This window comes from Nerophis ophidion, linkage group LG09 (assembly GCF_033978795.1).
Source record: "Nerophis ophidion isolate RoL-2023_Sa linkage group LG09, RoL_Noph_v1.0, whole genome shotgun sequence".
Classification (NCBI taxonomy): Eukaryota; Metazoa; Chordata; class Actinopteri; order Syngnathiformes; family Syngnathidae; genus Nerophis; species Nerophis ophidion.
The window spans coordinates 66442791-66466776 of record NC_084619.1 but is presented as its reverse complement, the minus strand read 5'-3'; the positions used below and the strand labels follow the sequence as shown (position 1 = coordinate 66466776).

At 41.5% G+C, this 23986-nt stretch overlaps 1 protein-coding gene across 5 annotated transcripts in view; it reads right to left on the bottom strand.

The window, feature by feature from the left end:
- The window catches only part of fam149b1 (family with sequence similarity 149 member B1), a 29789-nt gene extending 9314 nt beyond the window's left edge, over positions 1 to 20475 (bottom strand). The window contains exons 1-10 of one of the 5 annotated variants that reach the window (XM_061911611.1): positions 20109 to 20475; positions 18595 to 18708; positions 12560 to 12704; positions 5523 to 5671; positions 5321 to 5437; positions 3829 to 3963; positions 3592 to 3767; positions 1354 to 1481; positions 448 to 510; positions 60 to 151 (exon numbers count right to left, since the gene is read on the bottom strand). In XM_061911611.1, coding sequence (XP_061767595.1) covers positions 60 to 151; positions 448 to 510; positions 1354 to 1481; positions 3592 to 3767; positions 3829 to 3963; positions 5321 to 5437; positions 5523 to 5671; positions 12560 to 12704; positions 18595 to 18708; positions 20109 to 20155 — 1166 coding nt within the window. In that variant the 5' untranslated portion in view covers positions 20156 to 20475. The remainder of the gene's footprint in view (positions 1 to 59; positions 152 to 447; positions 511 to 1353; positions 1482 to 3591; positions 3768 to 3828; positions 3964 to 5320; positions 5438 to 5522; positions 5672 to 12559; positions 12705 to 18594; positions 18709 to 20108) is intronic. The other 4 variants (XM_061911612.1, XM_061911614.1, XM_061911615.1 and 1 more) reach the window with 4 other exon arrangements.
- Between the last annotated feature and the right edge of the window lie 3511 nt (positions 20476 to 23986).

The following is a 23986-nucleotide window of genomic DNA, read 5'->3' as shown; positions in this document are numbered from 1 at the left end:
GGAAGGATGGGGTGTGTGGGTTTACGGAGACTTAATGGCTTCTAATAGTGCCTCCTTACTGGGTTCTGTCCAGCACGGCCAGGTTCCTCTGCTGCAGCGGGATGCTGTGGATGGTGATGAGGTCATTCAGGTTGTGCTGAACCTTTCCCGCCTGGTGAGAGAACAAGCGATGTAGTAGGCAGATTGCACCCACACGCTTTATTGTGGTTAGTTATTTTATGGGGTGAACTTGTCAAGAGTTAATTAGCATGCAGCAGGCCCCGTCATCTGCAAAGCTACTCAAATAAAAACACTCACAAGACTTTGAAAAAGGCAAACAAAACAAAGTTAATCTGTGATAACGGACGGGCACGAGCAGAGAGTCTACAACTAGAGCAGGAGGAGCTGAGATGGAGGGCGATGGTCGCGAGCCGCCATTTTGGCTCAAAGCGAGGCAGTTTTACATACACTGGTCGGCCTTTTCTGCTTTTTGGATTTCCATCGGGACTTGTGCTTTGAGCCCTTTGACCTCTTGTAGGGCGTGGGGAAAAACACAAGACAGGAGAAATGAAAAAGAGCAGATGAGGAATACAACTCCAGGGCGTAGGGGTAAAGATGAAACGGGGATACGTGTTAACAAATTGGACACGGGGACACGCACTCTGTGTCAGAATAATTGTATATAAGTTATCACACAACTCCTTTGTTTGCAGTAAATGTGTCTAATAACATCTGAATCGCTCCCACTGTCCTCGTCTTTTTTTTTTCTTCTTGTCCTTCACTCTAACTTTCCTCATCCACGAATCTTTCATCCTCGCTCAAATTAATGGGGAAATCGTCGCTTTCTCGGTCCGAATCGCTCTCGCTGCTGGTGGCCATGATTGTAAACAATGTTCAGATGTGAGGAGCTCCACAACCCGTGACGTCACGCGCACATCGTCTGCTACTTCCGGTACAGGCAAGGCTTTTTTATAAGCGACCAAATGTTGCGAACTTTATCGTCTATGTTCTCTACTAAATCCTTTCAGCAAAAATATGGCAATATGGCGAAATGATCAAGTATGACACATAGAATGGACCTGCTATCCCCGTTTAAACATCTCATTTCAGTAGGCCTTGAAAGGGTATGGCAGCAATCCTCAGGTTACAAGCAAACATACCCCCTAGTGGCTTTTCTGTCAGTAATATTTTGGCTATTCCATCCATTTTCTACCGCTTGTCCCTTGTCCAAGTCTCCACCTCACCGCAGGGCCGACATTCAAATAAGGCCTTTACCGTACTTGGATAATTGTGAAATGATGTGTGTCTCCCACTTGTGTTGACCAAGAAAGTGTTTGTAATCTGTTGCTTGAATCAGTCCACTAACCAACTAACCTGGAACTGCAGACCGGTAGTGAGCATGGGCAAAGGTGGCGCTCTGCTCTGCCTCACCTTGGGCAGCATGGTGGGCAGCGTGGAGAACAATGGCGGAGGACTCAAGCGCCTAGAAGAACTTTCATCATCTGCCAAGCACATAATGTGAAACACATATTGTTAAAAAGTTCATTTGGCCTGCTGATAATACATTTATATAAACAAGGTTCATGTAGAAAAGCCTGAATGGTAAAAATAACATCATCACATGACACCTCTGAGGAAGGCTGCCGAAGCTAGGTAGCCAAAACTAGTCAGGTACAAAAGTCAAAAGCAGTGAAGTTGTCACGTTGTGTAAATGGTGAATAAAAAGAGAATACAATGATTTGCAAATCCTCTTCAACTTATATTCAATTGAAAGACTGCAAAGACAAGATATTTCATGTTTTAACTGAGAAACTTCATTTTTTTTTGCAAATAATCAACTTGGAATTTAATGGCAGCAACACATTGCAAAAAAGTTGGCAAAAGGGCAATTTTACCACTGTGTTACATGGCCTTTCCTTTTAACAAGACTCAGTAAACACACACCACGTCCACAGTTTCCAAAAATAATTTGAAATGTGGACACATCAGACCACAGAACACTTTTTCCGCTTTGGATCAGTCCATCTTGGATGAGCTTGGGCCCAGCGAACCCGGCGGTGTTTCTGGGTGTTGTTGATAAATGGCTTTGTTTTGCATAGTAGGGATTTAACTTGCACTTACAGATGGAGCGACCAACTATAATTAGAGACAGTGGTTTTCTAAAGTGTTCCTGAGCACATGCGGTGACATCCTTTACACACGGGACGGCATGGCGTAGTGGGTAAAGCGGCCGTGCCAGAAACCTGTGGGTTGCAGGTTCGCTTCCCACCTATTGACATCAAAGTCGCTGCCGTTGTGTCCTTGGGCAGGACACTTCACCCTTGCCCCCGGTGCCGCTCACACTGGTGGATGAATGATGAATAAATGATTGGTGGTGGTCGGAGGGGCCGTAGGCGCAAACTGGCAGCCACGCTTCCGTCAGTCTACCCCGGGGCAGCTGTGGCTACAGATGTAGCTTACCACCACCAGGTGTGAATGAATGATGGGTTCCCACTTCTCTGTGAGCGCTTTGAGTATATAACAATAGAAAAGCGCGATATAAATCTAATCCATTATTATTATTATTATTATTACACGGATGTTGCATTTTCCAATGTTGGTTTTCAGCCTTGCCGCTTACGTGCAGTGATTTTTCCAGATTCTCCGAACCTTTTGAAGATATTATGGAGCATAGATGGTGAAATCCCTGAATTCCTTGCAAAAGCTGGTTGAGAAATGTTGTTCTTAAACTGTTGGACAATTTGCTTAGGCATTTGTTGACAAAGTGGTGACCCTCGCCCCGTCCTTGTTTGTGAATGAATGAAGCTGCTTTTATACCCAATCGTGGCACCCACCTGTTCCCAATTAGCCTTTTCACCTGTGGGATGTTCCTAATAAGTGTTTTATGAGCATTCCTCGGCTTCACGGTGGCAGAGGGGTTAGTGCGTCTGACTCACAATACAAAGGTCCTGAGTAGTCAGGGTTCAATCCCGGGCTCGGGATCTTTTTGTGTGGAATTTGCATGTCCTCCCCGTGAATGCGTGGGTTTTCTCCGGGTGCTCCGGCTTCCACCCACATCCAAAGACATGCACCTGGGGATAAGTTGATTGGCAACACTAAATTGGCCCTAGTGTGTGAATGTGAGTGTGAATGTTGTCTAACTGTGTTGGCCCTGCGATGAGGTGGCAACTTGTCCAGGGTGTACGCCGCTTTCCGCCTGACTGTAGCTGAGATAGGCACCAGTGCCACCCGCGACCCCAAAGGGGGAAAAAGCGGTAGAAAATGGATGAATGGATGAACATTCCTCAACTTTCTCTGTCTTTTTTCCCACCTGTGCCAGCTTTTTTGAAACATGCTGCAGGCATCAAATTTCAAGTGAGCTAGTTTTTGCAAAAAAAACATTTTCCAGTTTGAACGTTAAGTATCTTGTCTTTGCAGTCTATTTAATTGAATTTAGGTTAAAAAGGACTTGCAATTCATTGTATTCTGTTTTTATTTACTATTTACACAACGTGCCAACTTCACTGCTTTTGGGTGCTGTACAAACATGTTTACTATTCAGGCTTTTAACCTTGTTTATATACACGTGAAACACAGTTAAAGTCGCCAGAGGAGGGTGCCGGGTGAGCATACCGGTGGCATGGACCTCCCACTGGCGCTGGACCAGCTCTCTGGTGCAGCCCACCAGCTGCCTCCACACGTCGTCGAACAAGTGGTCGAGAACAGCCTGACGGCGACACCCGTAGGGCGAGACGGGGGGCATGCAGCGGGGCCTCAGGCATGGCTGGGAGCACTTCCACTCGTCCTCCCTGTGTGAGGCACACAAGGTTGCACGGCAGCTGAGAAAAGGCGAGTGTGCAGCAAACTCACAGGCTGATGCTGTCAAAGGCCAGGTACTCTTCAATGTGGCCTTCCGCTTCGATCACTCGGGGCCTGTCGCCTGAGCTATTAGGATCGGCCGAGTTGGACTTCTGCATCGCCGCGCTCCGGCCTTTCACGTTCAGTCTTGGAGACACAAAAAGACTACATGATAATGCTGATGAATGCATGACAAGTGTCAGAATAATTGTGTATAAGTTATCACACAACTCGGGCCCTGGTTACAATCCGCTTGTGCTCACAAAGCTGTCTTTGTTCTTATCAAGCAAAGGCGGGACAGCTTGTAAATCTCCACTGTGTGTCTGGAATGCGCCTCGCCGTAGAAGTGTCTGTTTTTCAGTTTTGGACAACCACGGCCAGCGCCCGTATCAGGACCCGAAATCTCCAAGAAGATAAGGGGGCAAACCTGACACCGCTCCAAGCACATTTTGTTTTACCTTTTTTATGACCCAGTGTGAGGACTTCAAATACCTGGGCGCATGTGTCAACTCAACTGAGCAAGATCTAAAAGTGAGGAAGGCACTTGCATGGAGGGTCCTGAACGGCATGACCAGTGTATGGAACTCCAACCTCCCCCGCCAAAACAAACTCAGCTTCTTCTACGCGACAGTTGAGTCCATTCTCCTCTATGGCAGCGAATGCTGGACCCTGAAGCCAACCCTGGAGAAGTCTCTGGATGGTTTCCACACCAGAATGCTGCGTGCAGTGCTTAACATCAACAAGAGTGCGCACGTAACCAACAGAATCCTCTACAAGGGAATACCAAGGGTGAGCGAGAAGATTGCTGTAAGGAGAATGAGACTGCCAAAGACATCAGGAACTGCCAGCCAGCAAATTGGTGCTGTGTGAACCAACACGGTATAGCTCGGTTGGTAGAGCGGCCGTGCCAGCAACTTGAGGGTTGCAGGTTTGATCCCCGCTTCCGCCATCTTAGTCACTGCCGTTGTGTCCTTGGGCAAGACACTTTACCCACCTGCTCCCAGTGACACCCACACTGGTTTAAAATGTAAAAATTGGATATTGGGTTTCACTATGTAAAGCGCTTTGGGTCACTAGAGAAAAAGCGCTATATAAATATAATTCACTTCACTTCATCGGTCAAGAGGACGTCCCACACTAACGTACGTGGACATCCTCAAGAAGGATGCAGGAGCTCAGAGTACCAAGGAACTGGCCAAATGTATGGAGAATCGGGATGACTGGAAGCAACGATGGAAGGCTCGTCTGAGGACGACCTAGAGAGAGAGAGAGAGAGAGAGAGAGTGCTGGGCTTCTGCATAATGTGACCCATCCCCTTAGATGCAGCTTCAGCTATGTGGAACTTTTTCCTCAGAGCGTGGGGTTACACTGTACGAGAGCGCAGGGCCACACGCTCTCTTCATGACCTAAATTGAATCCTGTCTCTTTTTGATTCCTTGCTTCTTGTCCTGTTTAATAGATAGTTCGGTGTTTGAACCTGACAACCAGACACATGGAAACTCACTCTGTGCTGCTTTCTTCTTTGTCTGGTGACTTCTGGGATACTGACGAGCTGCTACTGCTGACCTCGTACCATTGGAAGCCTTCGTCGCTGGGACACACCAGCTGGGTGCCCAGGATCCTAAGTCACACATCCAAAGAGTAAAAATGTTTCTTTCAAAAATTTTATATTTCCACATAAAATAGGAAATGTAGCGATGACAAACCGAAGATGTGGGAAGCGCTCGGCCCACTGCTGACACTCGTCCTGCAGTCCCGGCAATATCCCGACGCCGCTGCCTTCACCCTCGTACAGCTGCTTGTCGATCTCCTCAAACATTTGCTGCACTTGTCGTGACGCCGCCTTGTCGAATTCCTGGGAAAATAAAAGAGAGGGAATTCCGTTGTTACTGTCAGCAAGGAGCAGGGTCATTTGTTTTGTCTACGGTTTGGAATATGTTGATGTAGATCAGGGATGTCAAAGTGGTTTCATTGAGGGCCACATGGCAGTTATGAGAGGGCCAATTGTAACAGTGGATTATGTATGAATTTGCCTCTGGATTTAATTATTAATTACATAAATGGTTTTAAGTATGTTAGAATAATTGTATATAAGTTATCACACAACTTTTATGCTTAAAGGCCGTTGCTGTAGTTATTATCAATTGTGCTCAAGCTGTACTTTTTCTTCTAGTGCAAGGGCACACAACTTGTTATTTTCCACGGCCTCGCCACGGATGTTTTCTGTCTTTGCAGATGTTTTCTGTCTTTCAGCTTGCTAACAGCCTAAAGGACGAACCTGCACCTCAACGAAGAGAAGTCATATCAACAGCAAGCTGACAAAGCAGAGAAAGAGCACAATTACAACGCCCCCGAGCACACTGCATTTTGAATAATCATGTATTGTGCATACTGATCTGCTCACATAATGTGTGACCCCTCCCTTTAGAAGCAGCCTTAGCGATGTAACCAGGGAACTCCTAAACTGAATAAGAAGAGGAGAGCGGGGGCTGTTCCTCGGAGCAGAGGGTGGGACTGTAACTGAGTGTGCAGCTCCATGGGTTCTCCTCATGAGCAAAATTGAACTCTGTCTCTGCCTGATTCCTTGCTTCTTGTTCTGTTTAATAGATAGTTCGGTGCTTGAACCTGACAAAGCAGACTGTCGATTTTAAATAAATGATAAATGGGTTGTACTTGTATAGCGCTTTTCTACCTTCAAGGTACTCAAAGCGCTTTGACACTACTTCCACATTTACCCATTCACACACACATTCACACACTGATGGAGAGAGCTGCCATGCAAGGCGCTAACCAGCACCCATCAGGAGCAAGGGTGAAGTGTCTTGCTCAGGACATAACGGACGTGACGAGGTTGGTACTAAGTGGGGATTGAACCAGGGACCCACGGGTTGCGCACGGCCACTCTCCCACTGCGCCACGCCGTCCCAGTAAAAACGTTACAATTACAAAATTTTACTGTAAAATAAAGTGGGGATTTTTCTTTTTTTGTACATTTTACGGTAAATGGAAAAACAGTACTACTGTTTTTTGGGTGGGTGGCGGGGGGGTTTACGGAAAAAGCTAGCAGCTCAGTTGCCAGACTTTTTGTGTTAAATGTACATTGTTTTTTACAACATTATATTTTTAATGGAAAAACAGTACAAAATCTTTTTTTATTCTGGCAACTTAGGAGCCAGTTTTTCTACCGTAAAAACAGATGTATCGTTTTTTTTCATTTACAGTAATACACCGTTAAAAACAACAAACAAAGATTTTAGGGTCAAAAACTGGCAGCTCAGTCAACAGAATGCTAAAGCAAAAAACAGTAGTAGTTGTTTTCAATTTAAAGTCATATGCTGTAAAGAACAACATGAAATGTATTGTCATTTTTATTAATTTGATGGGTCATTTGCTGTAAAGTTAAGTATTTTATTTAGACAAAAACATGTTTGGAAAGTATAATATGTTGTAATATTTGTTGCAATAATGCATAATATTAACGTTTAAAAGGCATGCAATTTCAAGCAGTACATGTATTTTTTCTGTCAAAATGAAAAAAATCAACTAAATTTAGTGAGAAAATATTAAACATTTTATTGACACATATCATTTCCAGGTGTTTGCCAGATAAAATTATGTCGCGGGCCTTGAGTTTGATACCTGTGGTATAGGTAGTTTTTTCATACCATGTAGTTATTTTTCCAATTCAGGTTATGTTTTACTGAGAGTCCACACAATGATGAAAATATGTTGTAGTGGTTTGTGTTGTGGTTTGTGCAGCCCTTTGAGACATTAGTGATTTAGGGCTATATAAGTAAACATTGATTGATTGATTGAAATGGATCAGTAAGTGTGATTAAGACTTTTTTTTTTAATCATTTGTGACAATCTGTTGATTATTTGTATTTATTATAATAATATTGTTTATATTCTATTTTTTTTCCCCAAATATATTCATTGATGTTTTTTGCTATAAAATGTTGACGTTGTATAACAGATCCCTGTATTTTATTTTTATTTTTACAAACTTAATGGCTGGCTCACATCGTGGTCACTCCGTGATCACGTACGACCGCCAGACACTTCTGGATGTGGACACATCGGGCCGTTTTGGACCGATAGACACTTGCGTGCTAGACTTGCTAACTAGCACGGGAATACATCGGCGGCTACATCCAGCGGCCTGTGAAGCAGCGGAGTCTAGTAGCAGCGGGGGCCGTCTACGGAGCAGACGCCAGCGGTGTGATCGGAAACGCGGATGCCGAGCGGGGCTAAAAACAAAGCAGAAGGCTAATCCCCACAGAACACCACTTTCCTCCATCCCGAAGACGGATTTAGATGGAAAATGCGAGACTACTGGTCTGGGTAAGGAGTCTGTTAAATTAGAACAAGTTTTTTCTGCTTTGAGTGTTTCAGAGTTGGACATGTGTTTTACTGAGGTGGCTAACTATGATGCGTGCAGTTTATCAAAGCAACAAACAAACAATCGGAAAATCCCCGTTACTGAGGTGGCTAACCATGATGCGTGCAGTTTATCAAAGCAACAATCAAACAATCGGAAAATTCCTGTCGTATCAATTCCTAGATATGGTAGTAACTATACTAAATGCACTGGGCATAATAAACACAACATTATTAATATTGCTACTACGGATAATTTGATCAAAAACTCCCTAAAACAGCCCACTACCTATAATATAGGTTTTTTAAACATAAGATCATTGTCTCCTAAAACGTTGTTAGTTAATGATATTATCAGAGACAACAATCTTAACGTCATCGGTCTCAGCGAAACCTGGCTTAAACCAAACGACTTTTTTGCGCTAAATGAGGCATGTCCTCCTAACTTTACACATGCGCATATTGCCCGTCCGCTCAAAAGGGGTGGGGGGGTTGCACTAATATACAACGAAAACTTTAACCTTAGTCCTAACATAAATAATAAATATAAATCGTTTGAGGTGCTTACTATGAGGTCTGCCACACCGCTGCCTCTACACCTGGCTGTTATCTACCGCCCCCCAGGGCCCTATTCGGACTTTATTAATGAATTCTCAGAGTTCGTTGCTGATCTAGTGACACACGCCGATAATATAATCATAATGGGGGACTTTAATATCCATATGAATACCCCATCGGACCCACCGTGCGTAGCGCTCCAGACTGTAATTGATAGCTGTGGTCTCACACAAATAATAAATGAACCCACGCATCGCAACGGTAATACGATAGACCTAGTGCTTGTCAGGGGCATCAACGTTTCCAAAGTTACGATACTCCCGTATACTAAAGTATTGTCTGATCATTACCTTATAAAATTCGAGGTTCAGACGCATGTTCGTCAAACTAATAATAATAATAACTGCTATAGCAGCCGCAACATTAATACAGCCACAACGACAACTCTTGCTGACCTACTGCCCTCGGTAATGGCACCATTCCCAAAGTATGTGGGCTCTATTGATAACCTCACTAACAACTTTAACGACGCCCTGCGCGAAACCATTGATAACATAGCACCGCTAAAGTTAAAAAAGGCTCCAAAAAAGCGCACCCCGTGGTTTACAGAAGACACTAGAGCTCAGAAATTATTATGTAGAAAGCTGGAACGCAAATGGCGCACGACTAAACTTGAGGTGCACCATCAAGCATGGAGTGATGGTTTAATAACTTATAAACGCATGCTTACCTTAGCTAAAACTAAATATTACTCAAATCTCATCCACCGTAATAAAAACGATCCTAAATTTTTGTTTAGTACGGTAGCATCGCTAACCCAACAAGGGACTCCTTCCAGTAGCTCAACCCACTCAGCTGATGACTTTATGCAATTCTTTAGTAAGAAAATTGAAGTCATTAGAAAGGAGATTAAAGACAATGCGTCCCAGCTACAACGGGGTTCTATTAACACTGACACGATTGTATATACGGCGGATACTGCCCTCCAAAATACTTTCTCTCGTTTTGAGGAAATAACATTAGAGGAATTGTTACAACGTGTAAATGGAATAAAACAGACAACATGTTTACTTGACCCTCTTCCTGGGAAACTGATCAAGGAGCTCTTTGTATTATTAGGTCCATCAGTGCTAAATATTATAAACTTATCACTCTCCTCGGGCACTGTTCCCCTAGCATTCAAAAAAGCGGTTATTCATCCTCTTCTTAAAAGACCTAACCTCGATCCTGACCTCATGGTAAACTACCGACCGGTGTCTCACCTTCCCTTTATTTCAAAAATCCTTGAAAAAATTGTTGCGGAGCAGTTAAATGAACACTTAGCGTCTAACAATCTATGTGAAACCTTTCAATCCGGTTTCAGGGCAAATCACTCCACGGAGACAGCCCTCGCAAAAATGACTAATGATCTATTGCTAACGATGGATTCTGATGCGTCATCTATGTTGCTGCTCCTCGATCTTAGCGCTGCTTTCGATACCGTCGATCATAATATTTTATTAGAACGTATCAAAACACGAATTGGTATGTCAGACTTAGCCCTGTCTTGGTTTAACTCTTATCTTACTGATAGGATGCAGTGTGTCTCCCATAACAATGTGACCTCGGACTACGATAAGGTAACGTGTGGAGTTCCCCAGGGTTCGGTCCTTGGCCCTGCACTCTTCAGCATCTACATGCTGCCGCTAGGTGACATCATACGCAAATACGGTATTAGCTTTCACTGTTATGCTGATGACACCCAACTCTACATGCCCCTAAAGCTGACCAACACGCCGGATTGTAGTCAGCTGGAGGCGTGTCTTAATGAAATTAAACAATGGATGTCCGCTAACTTTTTGCAACTCAACGCCAAAAAAACGGAAATGCTGATTATCGGTCCTGCTAGACACCGAACTCTATTTAATAATACAACTCTAACATTTGACAACCAAACAATTAAACAAGGCGACACGGTAAAGAATCTGGGTGTTATCTTCGACCCAACTCTCTCCTTTGAGGCACACATTAAAAGCGTTACTAAAACGGCCTTCTTTCATCTCCGTAATATCGCTAAAATTCGCTCCATTCTGTCCACTAAAGACGCTGAGATCATTATCCATGCGTTTGTTACGTCTCGCCTCGACTACTGTAACGTATTATTTTCGGGTCTCCCCATGTCTAGCATTAAAAGATTACAGTTGGTACAAAATGCGGCTGCTAGACTTTTGACAAGAACAAGAAAGTTTGATCACATTACGCCTGTACTGGCTCACCTGCACTGGCTTCCTGTGCACTTAAGATGTGACTTTAAGGTTTTACTACTTACGTATAAAATACTACACGGTCTAGCTCCATCTTATCTTGCCGATTGTATTGTACCATATGTCCCGGCAAGAAATCTGCGTTCAAAGGACTCCGGCTTATTAGTGATTCCCAAAGCCCAAAAAAAGTCTGCGGGCTATAGAGCATTTTCCGTTCGGGCTCCAGTACTCTGGAATGCCCTCCCGGTAACAGTTCGCGATGCCACCTCAGTAGAAGCATTTAAGTCTCACCTTAAAACTCATTTGTATACTCTAGCCTTTAAATAGACTCCCTTTTTAGACCAGTTGATCTGCCGTTTCTTTTCTTTTTCTTCTATGTCCCACTCTCCCGTGTGGAGGGGGTCCGGTCCGATCCGGTGGCCATGTACTGCTCGCCTGTGTATCGGCTGGGGACATCTCTGCGCTGCTGGTCCGCCTACGCTTGGGATGGTTTCCTGCTGGCTCCGCTGTGAACGGGACTCTCGCTGCTGTGTCTTGGATCCTCTTTGGACTGGACTCTCGCGACTGTGTTGTATCCATTGTGGATTGAACTTTCACAGTATCATGTTAGATCCGCTCGACATCCATTGCTTTCCTCCTCTCTAAGGTTCTCATAGTCATCATTGTCACCGACGTCCCACTGGGTCATTATTGTCACCAATGTCCCACTGGGTGTGAGTTTTCCTACCGAGGATGTCGTGGTGGTTTGTGCAGCCCTTTGAGACACTAGTGATTTAGGGCTATATAAGTAAACATTGATTGATTTATAGTGGGTAAAAAAATGAAATAAAATATGTATTTGTTTGGAAAAAGATTAGTCTCTTGTGGTCAAATCTTTATTTTCTTGCTGCACAATTTTTTTAATTACAAAAATATTGTAAATGTGAAAAAATGTATTTAAAAAAATGTGATTGGTAATAATGCGTATGTTGTTTTGTATAAAATCCATGTAAAATAATTAAATGTGCATTTATTTAATGATGGCTAATCATTTAACATAATATTTCAGGTTATCTTTTGGAGGAAATCCCACAGATTAAAGTAAAATCATAAAAAATTATCTTCAAATATGAATATATATATTTTGAAAAAGCCTCAATATTTTAAGGGGGGATAAAAAAATGTTTATCATGTTTTTGTCAGATCTCATCAGTTAAAAAAAGCTGTATGTATGCAGTGTTGGGATCCAAACACATCTGAGCAACATAGAAACTATGTCACATGTCAACATTCAGGATAGAATTGGGCTGGGATTCAGCAAGTTTCTTCCCACTGTGATTCTTGTTTCTTAGAAGCAGCCAAAGGAAAGAAAAAAAAAATAATACTAAAGTCCTTGAAAGAAAGTTTAGGGGACCAACTGTGCCCAAGGAACGATAAAGCCAGTGGGCCCAGGCTTTGTGAACACAGGGGAGTAAGGAGACAAACAAAGAAGTGTCTTTGTTATGACTTTCTTTCTTCCGGCTCCACACATTTGAAATGATTGTTTAAAGGAAAATGTTATTAAAATTGCAGAGCTGTCTTACATCGTAGCCCCAGGAGAAGACCGAGCTCCTCTCGGTGGAGACGCCTGTGCCGGTTGAGCTGTGGATGCCCGACCAGGATTGGCTGGAGGCCACCGAGATGACCGTGGGACAGTCAGAGGGGCTGGAGGCACAGGATGTCTCAGAACTAAACAAACATGAAACAGATTTAATAACTAAAGTGTATACTAGGCAAATACACCTTTACATACCGGGAAGTGTTCAGACCTCTTTAAATTGATCCTTCTTTGTTTGATCGCAGCAATTTGCTAAAATCAAAAACCTTCCATTTAATTTCTCATTAATGTACACTCAGCACCGACATTTTTGCTATTTTTTTTATAAAATTAAAACTGAAATATCACATGGTTATAAGTATTTAGACCCTTAGAAGCACCCTTTTGAGCGAGTACAGCAGTGAATCTTTTTGGGATTGTGCAACAGATTTTTTACACCTGGATTTGGGGATCTTCTGGCAGTCTTCCTTGCAGATTGTCTCCAGTTCTGTCAGTTCGGATGTTGAACAGCCGTTTTCAGGTCTCTACAGAGATGCTCAATTGGGTTTAGGTCAGGGGTCACCAACCTTTTTGAAACAGAGACCTACTTCTTGGGTACTGATTAATGCAAAGGGCTACCAGTTTGATACACACTTAAATAAATTGCCAGAAATAGCCAATTTGATCAATTTACCTTTAACTCTATGTTATTATTAATAATGAATGATATTTATCTTTGTGGAAACATTGATCACCTTAATGATTTCTCACAATAAATATATATTTTTGATATGTTTTAAATAGGTTAAAATCCAATCTGCACTTTGTTAGAATATATATCAAATTGGACCAAGCTATATTTCTAACAAAGACAAATCATTATTTCTTCTAGATTTTCCAGAACAAAAATTTTAAAAGACATTCAAAATACTTTGAAATAAGATTTAAATTTGATTCTACAGATTTTCTAGATTTGCCAGAATATTTTTTTTTAAATTTTAATCATAATAAGTTTGAAGAAATATTTCACAAATATTCTCCGTCGAAAAAACAGAAGCTAAAATGAAGAATTAAATTAAAATGTATTTATTATTCTTTACAATAATAAAAAAAAAATTTACTTGAACATTGATAACAAGTTTGAGGAAATATTTCACAAATATTCTTTGTCGAAAAAACAGAAGCTGAAATAAAGAATTAAATTAAAATGTTTTTATTATTCTCTACAATAAAAAAAATTGTCAGGAAAGAAGAGGAAGGAATTTAAAAGGTAAAAAGGTATACGTGTTTAAAAATCCTAAAATCATTTTTAAGGTTGTATTTTTTCTCTAAAATTGTCTTTCTGAAAGTTATAAGAAGCAAAGTAATTAATTCATTTAAACAAGTGAAGACCAAGTCTTTAAAATATTTTCTTGGATTTTCAAATTCTATTTGAGTTTTGTCTCTCTTAGAATTAAAAATGTCGAGCAAAGCAAGACCAGCTTGCTAGTAAATAAATAACATTTAAAAAATAGAGGCAGCTCACTGGTAAGTGCTGCTATTTGAGCTATTTTTAGAACAGGCCAGCGGGCGACACATCTAGTCCTTACGGGCTACCTGGTGCTACCGCGTTGGTGACCCCTGGTTTAGGTCAATGCTCTGGCTGTGCCAGTCAAAAATGGTCACAGAGTTGTTCCTGAGCCACTACTTTGTTATTTTAGCTGTGTGCTTAGCGTCATTGCCTTGTTGGAAGATGAAGCTTCGGTCCAGTCTGAAGTCCTGAGTACACCGGAAGAGGTTTTCTTCCAGGATATCTGTCTTTTCTTCAATTGCAATCAGTCATTCTGCCCCAAACGCTGAAAAACACCCCCAAAGCATGATGCTACCACCACCATTATTCACTTGTGGGATTGTATTGGGAGGTGACAAGCAGCCTCATCAGACCAGAGAATCTTATTTCTCATAGTCTGGGAGTCCTTCATGGGTTTTTTGGCAAACTGTATGCGGGCTTTCCTAGGTCTTGCACTAATAGAGACTTCTGTCAGGCCATTCTGCCATAAATCCTCGACTGGTGGAGGGCTTCAGTAAAGGTGACTTTGCAGAACTGTTCTCCCATCTTCCTACAGCAACTCTGGACCTCAACCAAGTGTTATTTTGCTTCTTCTTCACCTCTCTCACCATTGCGGCCAGGTCTAGGAAGGGTTGTGGCCGTCCCAAACTATTTCTATTTAAGGATTATGGAGGCCACTGTGCTAATAGGAACCTTGAGTCCTGCAGAATTCTTTGTGTAACCTTGGCCAGACCTGTGCCTTGCCACCATTCTGTGTCTGAGATCCTTGGGCAGTTCCTTCCACCTCATGATTCTCGTTTTCTCCAACATGCACTGTGAGCTGTAAAGTCTTATATAGACAGGAGTGTGCCTTTCCTATTCAAGTCCAATAAATAAATTTCAGAATAATTGTATCTAAGTTATCACAAAACTCTGTGTTTCAGTGAGTTCCCGGCGAGCAGACAAAAGCTGTCTTTGATCTTACCAATAAAAAGGCTTGTAAAACGCCACTGTGTAGGATACGAAGCGACATGAAGGTGTCGGTTTCTTTGATTTGTTGTAATCCACAGGAAGATTTTGTCTCGACCCGAGATGTACAAAGCGGAGAGGAAGCAGGACCTGACCCACATGAGGCACCTTTTCTTTGAACTCTAAGCCGCAACTGTAACCAAAGGCAACGGCTGCTTTTAGAAAAAGCTCTTGCCATGTAATCAGGTAAAGTCCAAATAAAAGAGGAGGCGTACAATCTTTCGTCAGAGCTTGGTGGAAGACTGTACAAAGACTACAGCCCAGATGTTTCTCCTCAATGAGCTAAATCGAATTCTGTCTCTGTTTAATTCCTTGCTTCTTGTCTGTTTAATAGATGTCATCAGTGTTTGAACCTGACAATAAACACAGCTAGACTCCAATGAAGGAGGATCGAAAAAATGGGCAGCATGTGAGTTAAACATGTGCGTCATAGCAAAGGGTCTGAATACTTATGACCATGTGATATTTCAGTTTGTCTTTTTGTAAATTTGCTAACATTTCTGTTTTTTTTTTCTGTCAATATGGGGTGCTGAGTGTACATTAAAGAGAAATGAAATGAACTTTTTTTATTTTAGCAAATGGCTACAATGAAACAAAGAGTGAAAAATATAAAGTGGTCTGAATACATTCCGTACCCACAGTATAAGGAAAAGGGTGGTCTTGGTAACAGAACTAAAAATAGACACACTTTCCAGGTGGAACATTGCAATAGGATATTCTAACAGCCGGTCTTCATTATTCATTCTTTGAGCTCTACACCTGAATGAGGCGATGTGATAGCAATTAATCTGCCATGTACAAACCACAAAATCTGTGAAAATGTCACATTGTATATTCAATTGAATAGACTGCAAAGACAAGATATTTAACATTCGAAGTGAAAAACTTGTTTTTTTTTGTGCAAATATGAGCTCATTTGAATTAGATCCCTGCAACATGTTTCAAAAAATATGGCACTTGTGGCAAAAAAGACTGAGAAAGTTGTGGAATGCTCATCAAATACTTATTTGGAACGTCCCACATGTGTGCAGGCTAATTTGGAACAGGTGGGTGCCATGATTGGCTATAAAAGCAGCTTCCATGAAATGCTCAGTAATTCACAAACAAGGATGGGACGAGGGTCACCACTTTTCCTGAGCAAATTGTCCAACAGTTTAAGAACATTTCTCAAGCAGCTATTGCAAGGAATTTAGGGATTTCACCATCTAGGCTCCGTAATATCATCAAAATGTTCAGAGAATCTGGAGAAATCACTGCACGTAATCACTGCACATTGAATGCCCGTGAGCTTCGATCTCTCAGGCGGTATTGCATCCAAAAGTGACATCAGTGTGTAAAGGAACCGTTCAGTGCGACATCTGTAAGTGCAAGTTAAAACTATACTGTCTATACTTTATCAACAACACCCAGAAACGCCGCTGGCTTCGCTGGTCCCAAGCTTATCTAAGATGGACTGTTTTGTAAAAGTGTTCTGTGGTCTGACGAGTCTGCATTTCAAATTACTTTTAGAAACTGTGGACGTTGTGTCCTCCGGAATTAAGAGAAAAAGAACCACCCGGATTCTTATAGGGGCAAAGTTCAAAAAACAGCATCTGTGATGGTATGGAGGTGTATTAGTGCTCAAGGCATGGGTAACTTACACATCTGTGAAGGCACCATTAATGCTGAAAGGTATTGATTGATTGATTGATTGATACTTTTATTAGTAGATTGCACAGTTCAGTACATATTCCGTACAATTGACCACTAAATGGTAACACCAGAATAAGTTTTTCAACTTGTTTAAGTCGGGGTCCACGCTAAGCAATTCATGGTACAAATATATATTATCAGCATAATACAGTCATCACACAGGTTAATCATCATAGTATGTACATTGAATTATTTACATTATTAACAATCCGGCGGGTGGGATGAGGAGCTTTGGTTGATATCAGAACTTCAGTCATCAACAATTGCATCAACAGAGAAATGTGGACATTGAAGCAGTGTAGGTCTTATTTAGTAGGATATGTACAGCCAGCAGAGAACATAGTGAGTTCAGAAAGCATAAGAGCAAGTACAGTATATACATTAGAAGTACATTTGATTATTTACATTAGGTTGTTTGTAATCCGGGGAGATGGGATGTGAATGGAGGAGGGTATTAGTAAAGTGTTGAAGTTGCCTGGAGGTGTTGTTTTAGAGCGGTTTTGAAGGAATATAGAGATGCACTTACTTTTATACATACAGCTTTTGGAGCAACATATGTTGCCATCCAAGCAACGTCATCATGGACGCCCCTATTTATTTCAGCAAGACGATGCCAAGCCACGTGTTACACCAGCCTGGCTTCATCGTAAAAGAGTGCGGATAATACACTGGCCTGCCTGTAGTCCAGACCTGTCTCCCATTGGTAATGTGTGGTGCAATATGAAGGCTCAAATATGAGAAGGGAGACTGTTGAATAACTTACGCCAGTGGTTCTCAAATGGGGGTACGTGAGAATTTTTTAAAATATTCTACAAATATCAATAATTCAAAAATCCTTTATAAATATATTTATTGAATAATACTTCAACAAAATATGAATGTAAGTTCATAAACTGTGAAAAACAAATGCAACAATGCAATATTCAGTGTTGACAGCCAGATTTTTTGTGGACATGTTCCATAAATATTGATGTTAAAGATTTCTTCTTTTGTGAAGAAATGTTTGGAATTAAGTTGATGAATCCAGATGGATCTCTATTACAATCCCCAAAGAGGGCAATTTAAGTTGATGATTACTTCTATGTGTAAAATTTTGTATTTATAATTGAATCATTTGTTTATTTGTCAACAAGTTTTTAGTCATTTTTATATGTTTTTTTTTCCAAATAGTTCAAGAAAAACCACTACCAATAAGCAATATTTTGCACTGTTATACAATTTAATAAATCAGAAACTGATGACATAGTGCTGTATTTTGCTTCTTTATCTTTTTTTTCAACCAAAAATGCTTCGCTCTGATTAGGGGGTACTTGAATTAAAAACATTTTCTCAGGGGGTATATCACTGAAAAAATGTTGGGAACCACTGACTTACACTGTAAATCAAACAAGAATGGGAAATAATTCCACTTCAAAATTGTGTCTCCTCAGTTCCCAAATGTTTGCTGAGTCTTGTTAAAAGGAAAGGCCATTTAACACCGTGGTAAAAATGCCTTTTTTGCAATGTGTTGCTGCCATTAAATTTTAAGTTCATGATTATTTGCACAAAAAAAAAAGAAGTTTCTCAGTGTGAACATGAAATATCTTGTCTTTGCAGTCTATTCAATTGAATATAAGTTGAAAAGGATTTGTTATGTTCTCTTTTTATTTACCATTTACACAACGTGACAACTTCACTGCTTTTGAGTTTTGTACTATAACACTATATTCCAAGAAGCTGCAACTTCACCAACGTTTGTGTTTGATTCCCTATACGGTGTTTGTGGATGAGAGAGAAAAAAAAGGCACATTTACCCATGGCGGATGGCAATGAATTCCTCCACATCCTGGAGGGCGCACGGGGAGTTTGGGGTGTCTGCTTCCTCGGGGGGAGGGTGGTGGTTGAGGCTGCTGTGAGACAACCCACGGCTGCTCAAACACACATTAATGACCACAAACTCATTTTTCGACAGGCTTGAATCAGATGCTTTTAAAACAATACGATGAACGTATCTGGAGAAAACTAAGCCAGTGTTGTCATGGCAACCCACAGATACCAGTACCTTTGTACCATGATGAAATAAGCCCTTTTAAAAAGGTAATGTTTTGGTTGTTTCTGGCAGTTATGTGAAACGTCAATTGTGACGACAGGTGTCTCTTCCGTCCCCCTGATCAAATAATTAGAAACCTTAGTGTAATGAAGTACAAACCCTGTTTCCATATGAGTTGGGAAATTGTATTACATATAAATACCGACAAAAAACCGACATTTGTGTGTAAAGGATATCACCACATGGGCTCAGGAACACTTCATAATACCACTGTCAGTAACTACAGTTGGTCACTACATCTGTAAGTGCAAGTTAAAACTCTACTATGCAAAGCGAAAGCCATTTATCAACAACACCCAGGAATGCCGCAGGCTTCGCTGGGCCCGAGCTCATCTAAGATGGACTGATGCAAAGTGGAAAGGTGTTCTGTGGTCTGACGAGTCCACATTTCAAGTTATATTTGGAAACTGGACGTGGTGTCCTCTGGAACAAAGAGGAAAATAACCATCCGAATTGTTATAGGCGCGTAGTTCAAAAGCCTGCATCTGTGATGCTATGGGGGTGCATTATTATCCAAGGCATGGGTAACTTACACATCTGTGAAGGCACCATTAATGCTGAATGTTCCATACAGGTTTTGGAACAACATATGCTGCCATCCAAGCAACGTTATCATGGACGCCCCTGCTTATTTCAACAAGTCAATGCCAAACCATGTGTTATGGCAGCGTGGTTTCGTAGGAAAATAGTGCGGGTTCTTTCCTGGCCCGCCTGTCTCCCATCGAAAATGTGTGGCGCATTAGGAAGCGTATAATATGACACCGGAGACCCCGGACTGTTGAACGACTGAAGCTCTACATAAAACAAGAATGGGAAAGAATTCCCCTTTCAAAGCTTCAACAATTACTTTCCTCAGTTCCCAAACACTTATTGAGTGTTGTTAAAAGAAAAGGTGATGTAACACAGTGGTGAACATGCCCTTTCCGAACTACGTTGGCACGTGTTGCAGCCATGAAATTCTAAGTTAATTATTATTTGCAAAAAAAAATAAAGTGTATGAGTTTGAACATCAAATATCTTGTCCTTGTAGTGCATTCAACTGAATGTGGGTTGAAAAAAATTTGCAAATCCTTGTATTCTGTTTATATTTACATCTAACACAATTTCCCAACGCATATGGAAACGGGGTTTGGAGTTAAGGTGTGCCTAATGTTGTGACCTGGAGACAATGGTGTGCCTAATGTTGTGACCTAGAGGCAATATTGGCTCGGTACTCACATCTCCAGCGTGTGCGACACCGGTCTCCTGTTGTAGCGTGAAATCATCCTCCTTCCCTCGCTCAAACCCTCCCCATCCCCGCATGTTGAACCCACGGAGAACACTTTAAACGCAATAACATTTCCACCGGCGTCACAAATGTTGCTAACGCGGCTGCGTGCTGAAGGTTAGCTGACACGAACCCTCGCCGGAGCATCGCTACTCCCTCAACAACACACTTCCTAACATTTGTACGTTGTCGAGGCAGCCACCCGTTTAGTGGTTTTATCCAGAAAATACTCTCAAGATGGCTTAAGTTGACTGTTTTGAGCGGCTATGCTACACACAACAACACAACTGTCATGGTTACTCACGCCGCCTCTTTACCGCTAAGCATTATGGGAAAATGAGTTCGAATAGCAGCATGTTACGGTCAAGTTGTAAAATAAAACACTACAACTCCCAGTATACATTGCAACGACCGGAGTGCGCTTCTGACATGGTCCGTCTTCCGTTTGTGGAAAGTTCCCGTTACCGGATTTGAACCCTGAAGTAAAATAATTTTCATCCTTCATGAAAATATTAAATACATTTAAATTTAAGATGAAATATATTTTTTTTGTGTCATTTACGGAGCTATATAATTATCTATACAAAGAGTTAAAAAGCTGTAAGAATATCTTTGAATTTAAAAAGAGTTATAAAAAGAGAAAACTGGAATTATATCAAACTGAATTTTGATTTAGATTGGACGTTTCATTGTAAATGGCTTAAAGGAAATTTAAAAAGTATGTTGGAGTTCGGGTGTTGGTGGAGGGAACAGTTATAAAGGCCATCCATCCATCCATCTTCTTCCGCTTATCCGAGGTCGGGTCGCGGGGGCAACAGCCTAAGCAGGGAAACCCAGACTTCCCTCTCTCCAGCCATTTCGTCTAGCTCTTCCCGGGGGATCCCGAGGCGTTCCCAGGCCAGCCGGGAGACATAGTCCTCCCAACGTGTCCTGGGTCTTCCCCGTGGCCTCCTACTTGTTGGATGTGCCCTAAACACCTCCCTAGGGAGGCGTTTGGGTGGCATCCTGACCAGATGCCTGGACCACCTCATCTGGCTCCTCTTGATGTGAAGGAGCAGCGGCTTTACTTTGAGTTCCTCCCAGATGGCAGAGCTTCTCACCCTATCTCTAAGGGAGAGCCCCGCCACATGGCGGAGGAAACTCATTTCGGCCGCTTGTACCCGTGATCTTATCCTTTCGGTCATGACCCAAAGCTCATGACCATAGGTGAGGATGGGAACGTAGATCGACCGGTAAATTGAGAGCTTTGCCTTCCGGCTCAGCTCCTTCTTCACCACAACGGATCGGTACAACGTCCGCATTACTGAAGACGCCGCACCGATCCGCCTGTCGATCTCACAATCCACTCTTCCCCCACTCGTGAACAAGACTCCTAGGTACTTGAACTCCTCCACTTGGGGCAGGGTCTCCTCCCCAACCCGGAAATGGCACTACACCCTTTTCCGGGCGAGAACCATGGACTCGGACTTGGAGGTGCTGATTCTCATTCCGGTCGCTTCACACTCGGCTGCGAACCGATCCAGTGAGAGCTGAAGATTCCGGTCAGATGAAGGTTTGTCATAGTCATCATTGTCACTGGCGTCCCACTGGATGTGAATTCTCCCTGCCCACTGGGTGTGAGTTTTCCTTGCCCTTTTGTGGGTTCTTCCGAGGATGTCGTAGTCGTAATGGTTTGTGCAGTCCTTTGAGACATTTGTGATTCAGGGCTATATAAATAAACGTTGATTGATTGATTGATCATCTGCAAAAAGCAGAGACCTAATCCTGCGGTCACCAAACCGGAACCCCTCAACGCCTTGGCTGCGCCTAAAAATTCTGTCCATAGAAGTTATGAACAGAATCGGTGACAAAGTTATAAAGTCATCTAAAATAATTTGTGTTAAAAAGGGGGGAGATAAATATAAGAATATTATTCTTCCAGCTGCTCCTTTCGGATCATGGAAATGTATAAGAAACAAACAAACAATGAAAGTGTCACTTGTACGTGGTTTTTGTATTTGCATTTTCGTGGAAGGAATAAAAATAAATGATGATAATCTAGGAACGAATCATCTTTCTAATTTGAACAGCCGAGCAGGATTATGAGAAAGACCAAAAACATTGAGAAATGGCGTGACACTGACCAAAAAATATTTTATTTTAGTTTAGTTTATTATTTCTTTGGTCAGTGGTCAACAAAATAAACAAACAGTTTTACAAAAACAAACAGTTGTACATTCATAAATTGAAAATGTTGCAGACTGAAATGGTTTAGGCTGAAGTTGAACACTTATTGTGCTTATCTCTATAAACCAGGGGTCTCAAACTCAATTTACCTGGGGGCCACTGGATGCAGAGTCTGGGTGAGGCTGGGCCGGAAGAAAAGATTTCTTAAAAAATGTGTTTTTGTCTGTGCAAATAAGACATGTCGGGGTGCCCCAGTGCTCAACAAAGAAATATTTCATCTCCCACTTTTCCTGTAATTGTCTTTGCTCATCACAAACCTTTATCTTCACTTCAAGACATGACATGTTTGGGGTTGTGGAATATATTTGTATTCAGCCAATGCACGGAGAATGTCATTTCCGCAATGTGTGTCGTTCCCCTTTTCCTCCCTACAGCAACGCGGCGGACGGCAGATAATAAGAAAACCCTCATCTCCATGGCAACGTCTCTGTCGCTTTAACTCATTTGCCGCTTTTCCACTAACGCAGAGGTAGGCAACCCAGAATGTTGAAAGAGCCATTTTGGAGCCAAATAACACAACGCTGTCAAGCGACATTCATATAAAACTCGCGGGCCGCACTAACATTAAACTTTCATATAAAGGTGGGCGCTACAAAATAACGTCTCGTGGGCCGCGTGTCTGAGACCCAACTATAAAAATTGTCAAATACAAGATGAGCTTCCAAAAAATATGACATTTCCTTTGCACAACATATTATAAATACACCTTGTACACAACACAAAGACTGTTCGATTATATACACAGTAAAGACATGTGAACTATCCTTTTACACGTGTTAATTAAACCTTTGTACCAAGAATATACTCTATACACGAACAATTATAATTCCATTATTATTTATATATCACATTTAGATTGCAATTAACATTTATTATAGTATTAACTACTTTGTTGATACAAGAGTGATATATTTCCAAGACATTTGTCCTAAAGTGTTTTTAAATGTGTGAATATTTAACATCACTTTCCACATTTATTGAAATACTTTAATCTTCAATGAAATATAGGGATCATGGGAAATGTAGTTCGAGTAGCAGCGTGTTACCATTTAAGTGATAGTTAAAAACTACTACTCCCAGTGTGCATTGCAACAACAGGAGTCCGTCTTCCGTTTGTGGAAAGTTGCTGCTACCGGATTTGGACCCAGGGGTAAAATTATTTCCATCCTTCTTGATAAAATTATTATTTTTTAAGATTAAAATCTATTTTTTGATTGCTTTATGTGTCATTTACGGAGCTAGAGTATTGGCATAATGTAGGAACGAATTATGTTTCTAAATTGAACAGCCGAGCAGAATAAGAAGAAAGACCAAAAACATTGAGAAAAAGATTTAACATCCTTTTCTACATTTATTGAAATAGCTTAATCTTTATTGAAAAATAGGCATCATGGGAAAAGTAGTTCATTAGCACCATGTTACCACTCAAGTCGTAGGAAAACACTACTACTCCCAGCGTGCATTGCAACAAGAGCGCGCTTCTGACATATTCCGTGTTCCGTTTGTGGAAAGTTCCTTCTAGCGGATTTGGACCCTGAGGTAAACATTTATCCATCCTTCATGAAAAAAATACATAAATAAAGTTTAAGATCAAATATATTTA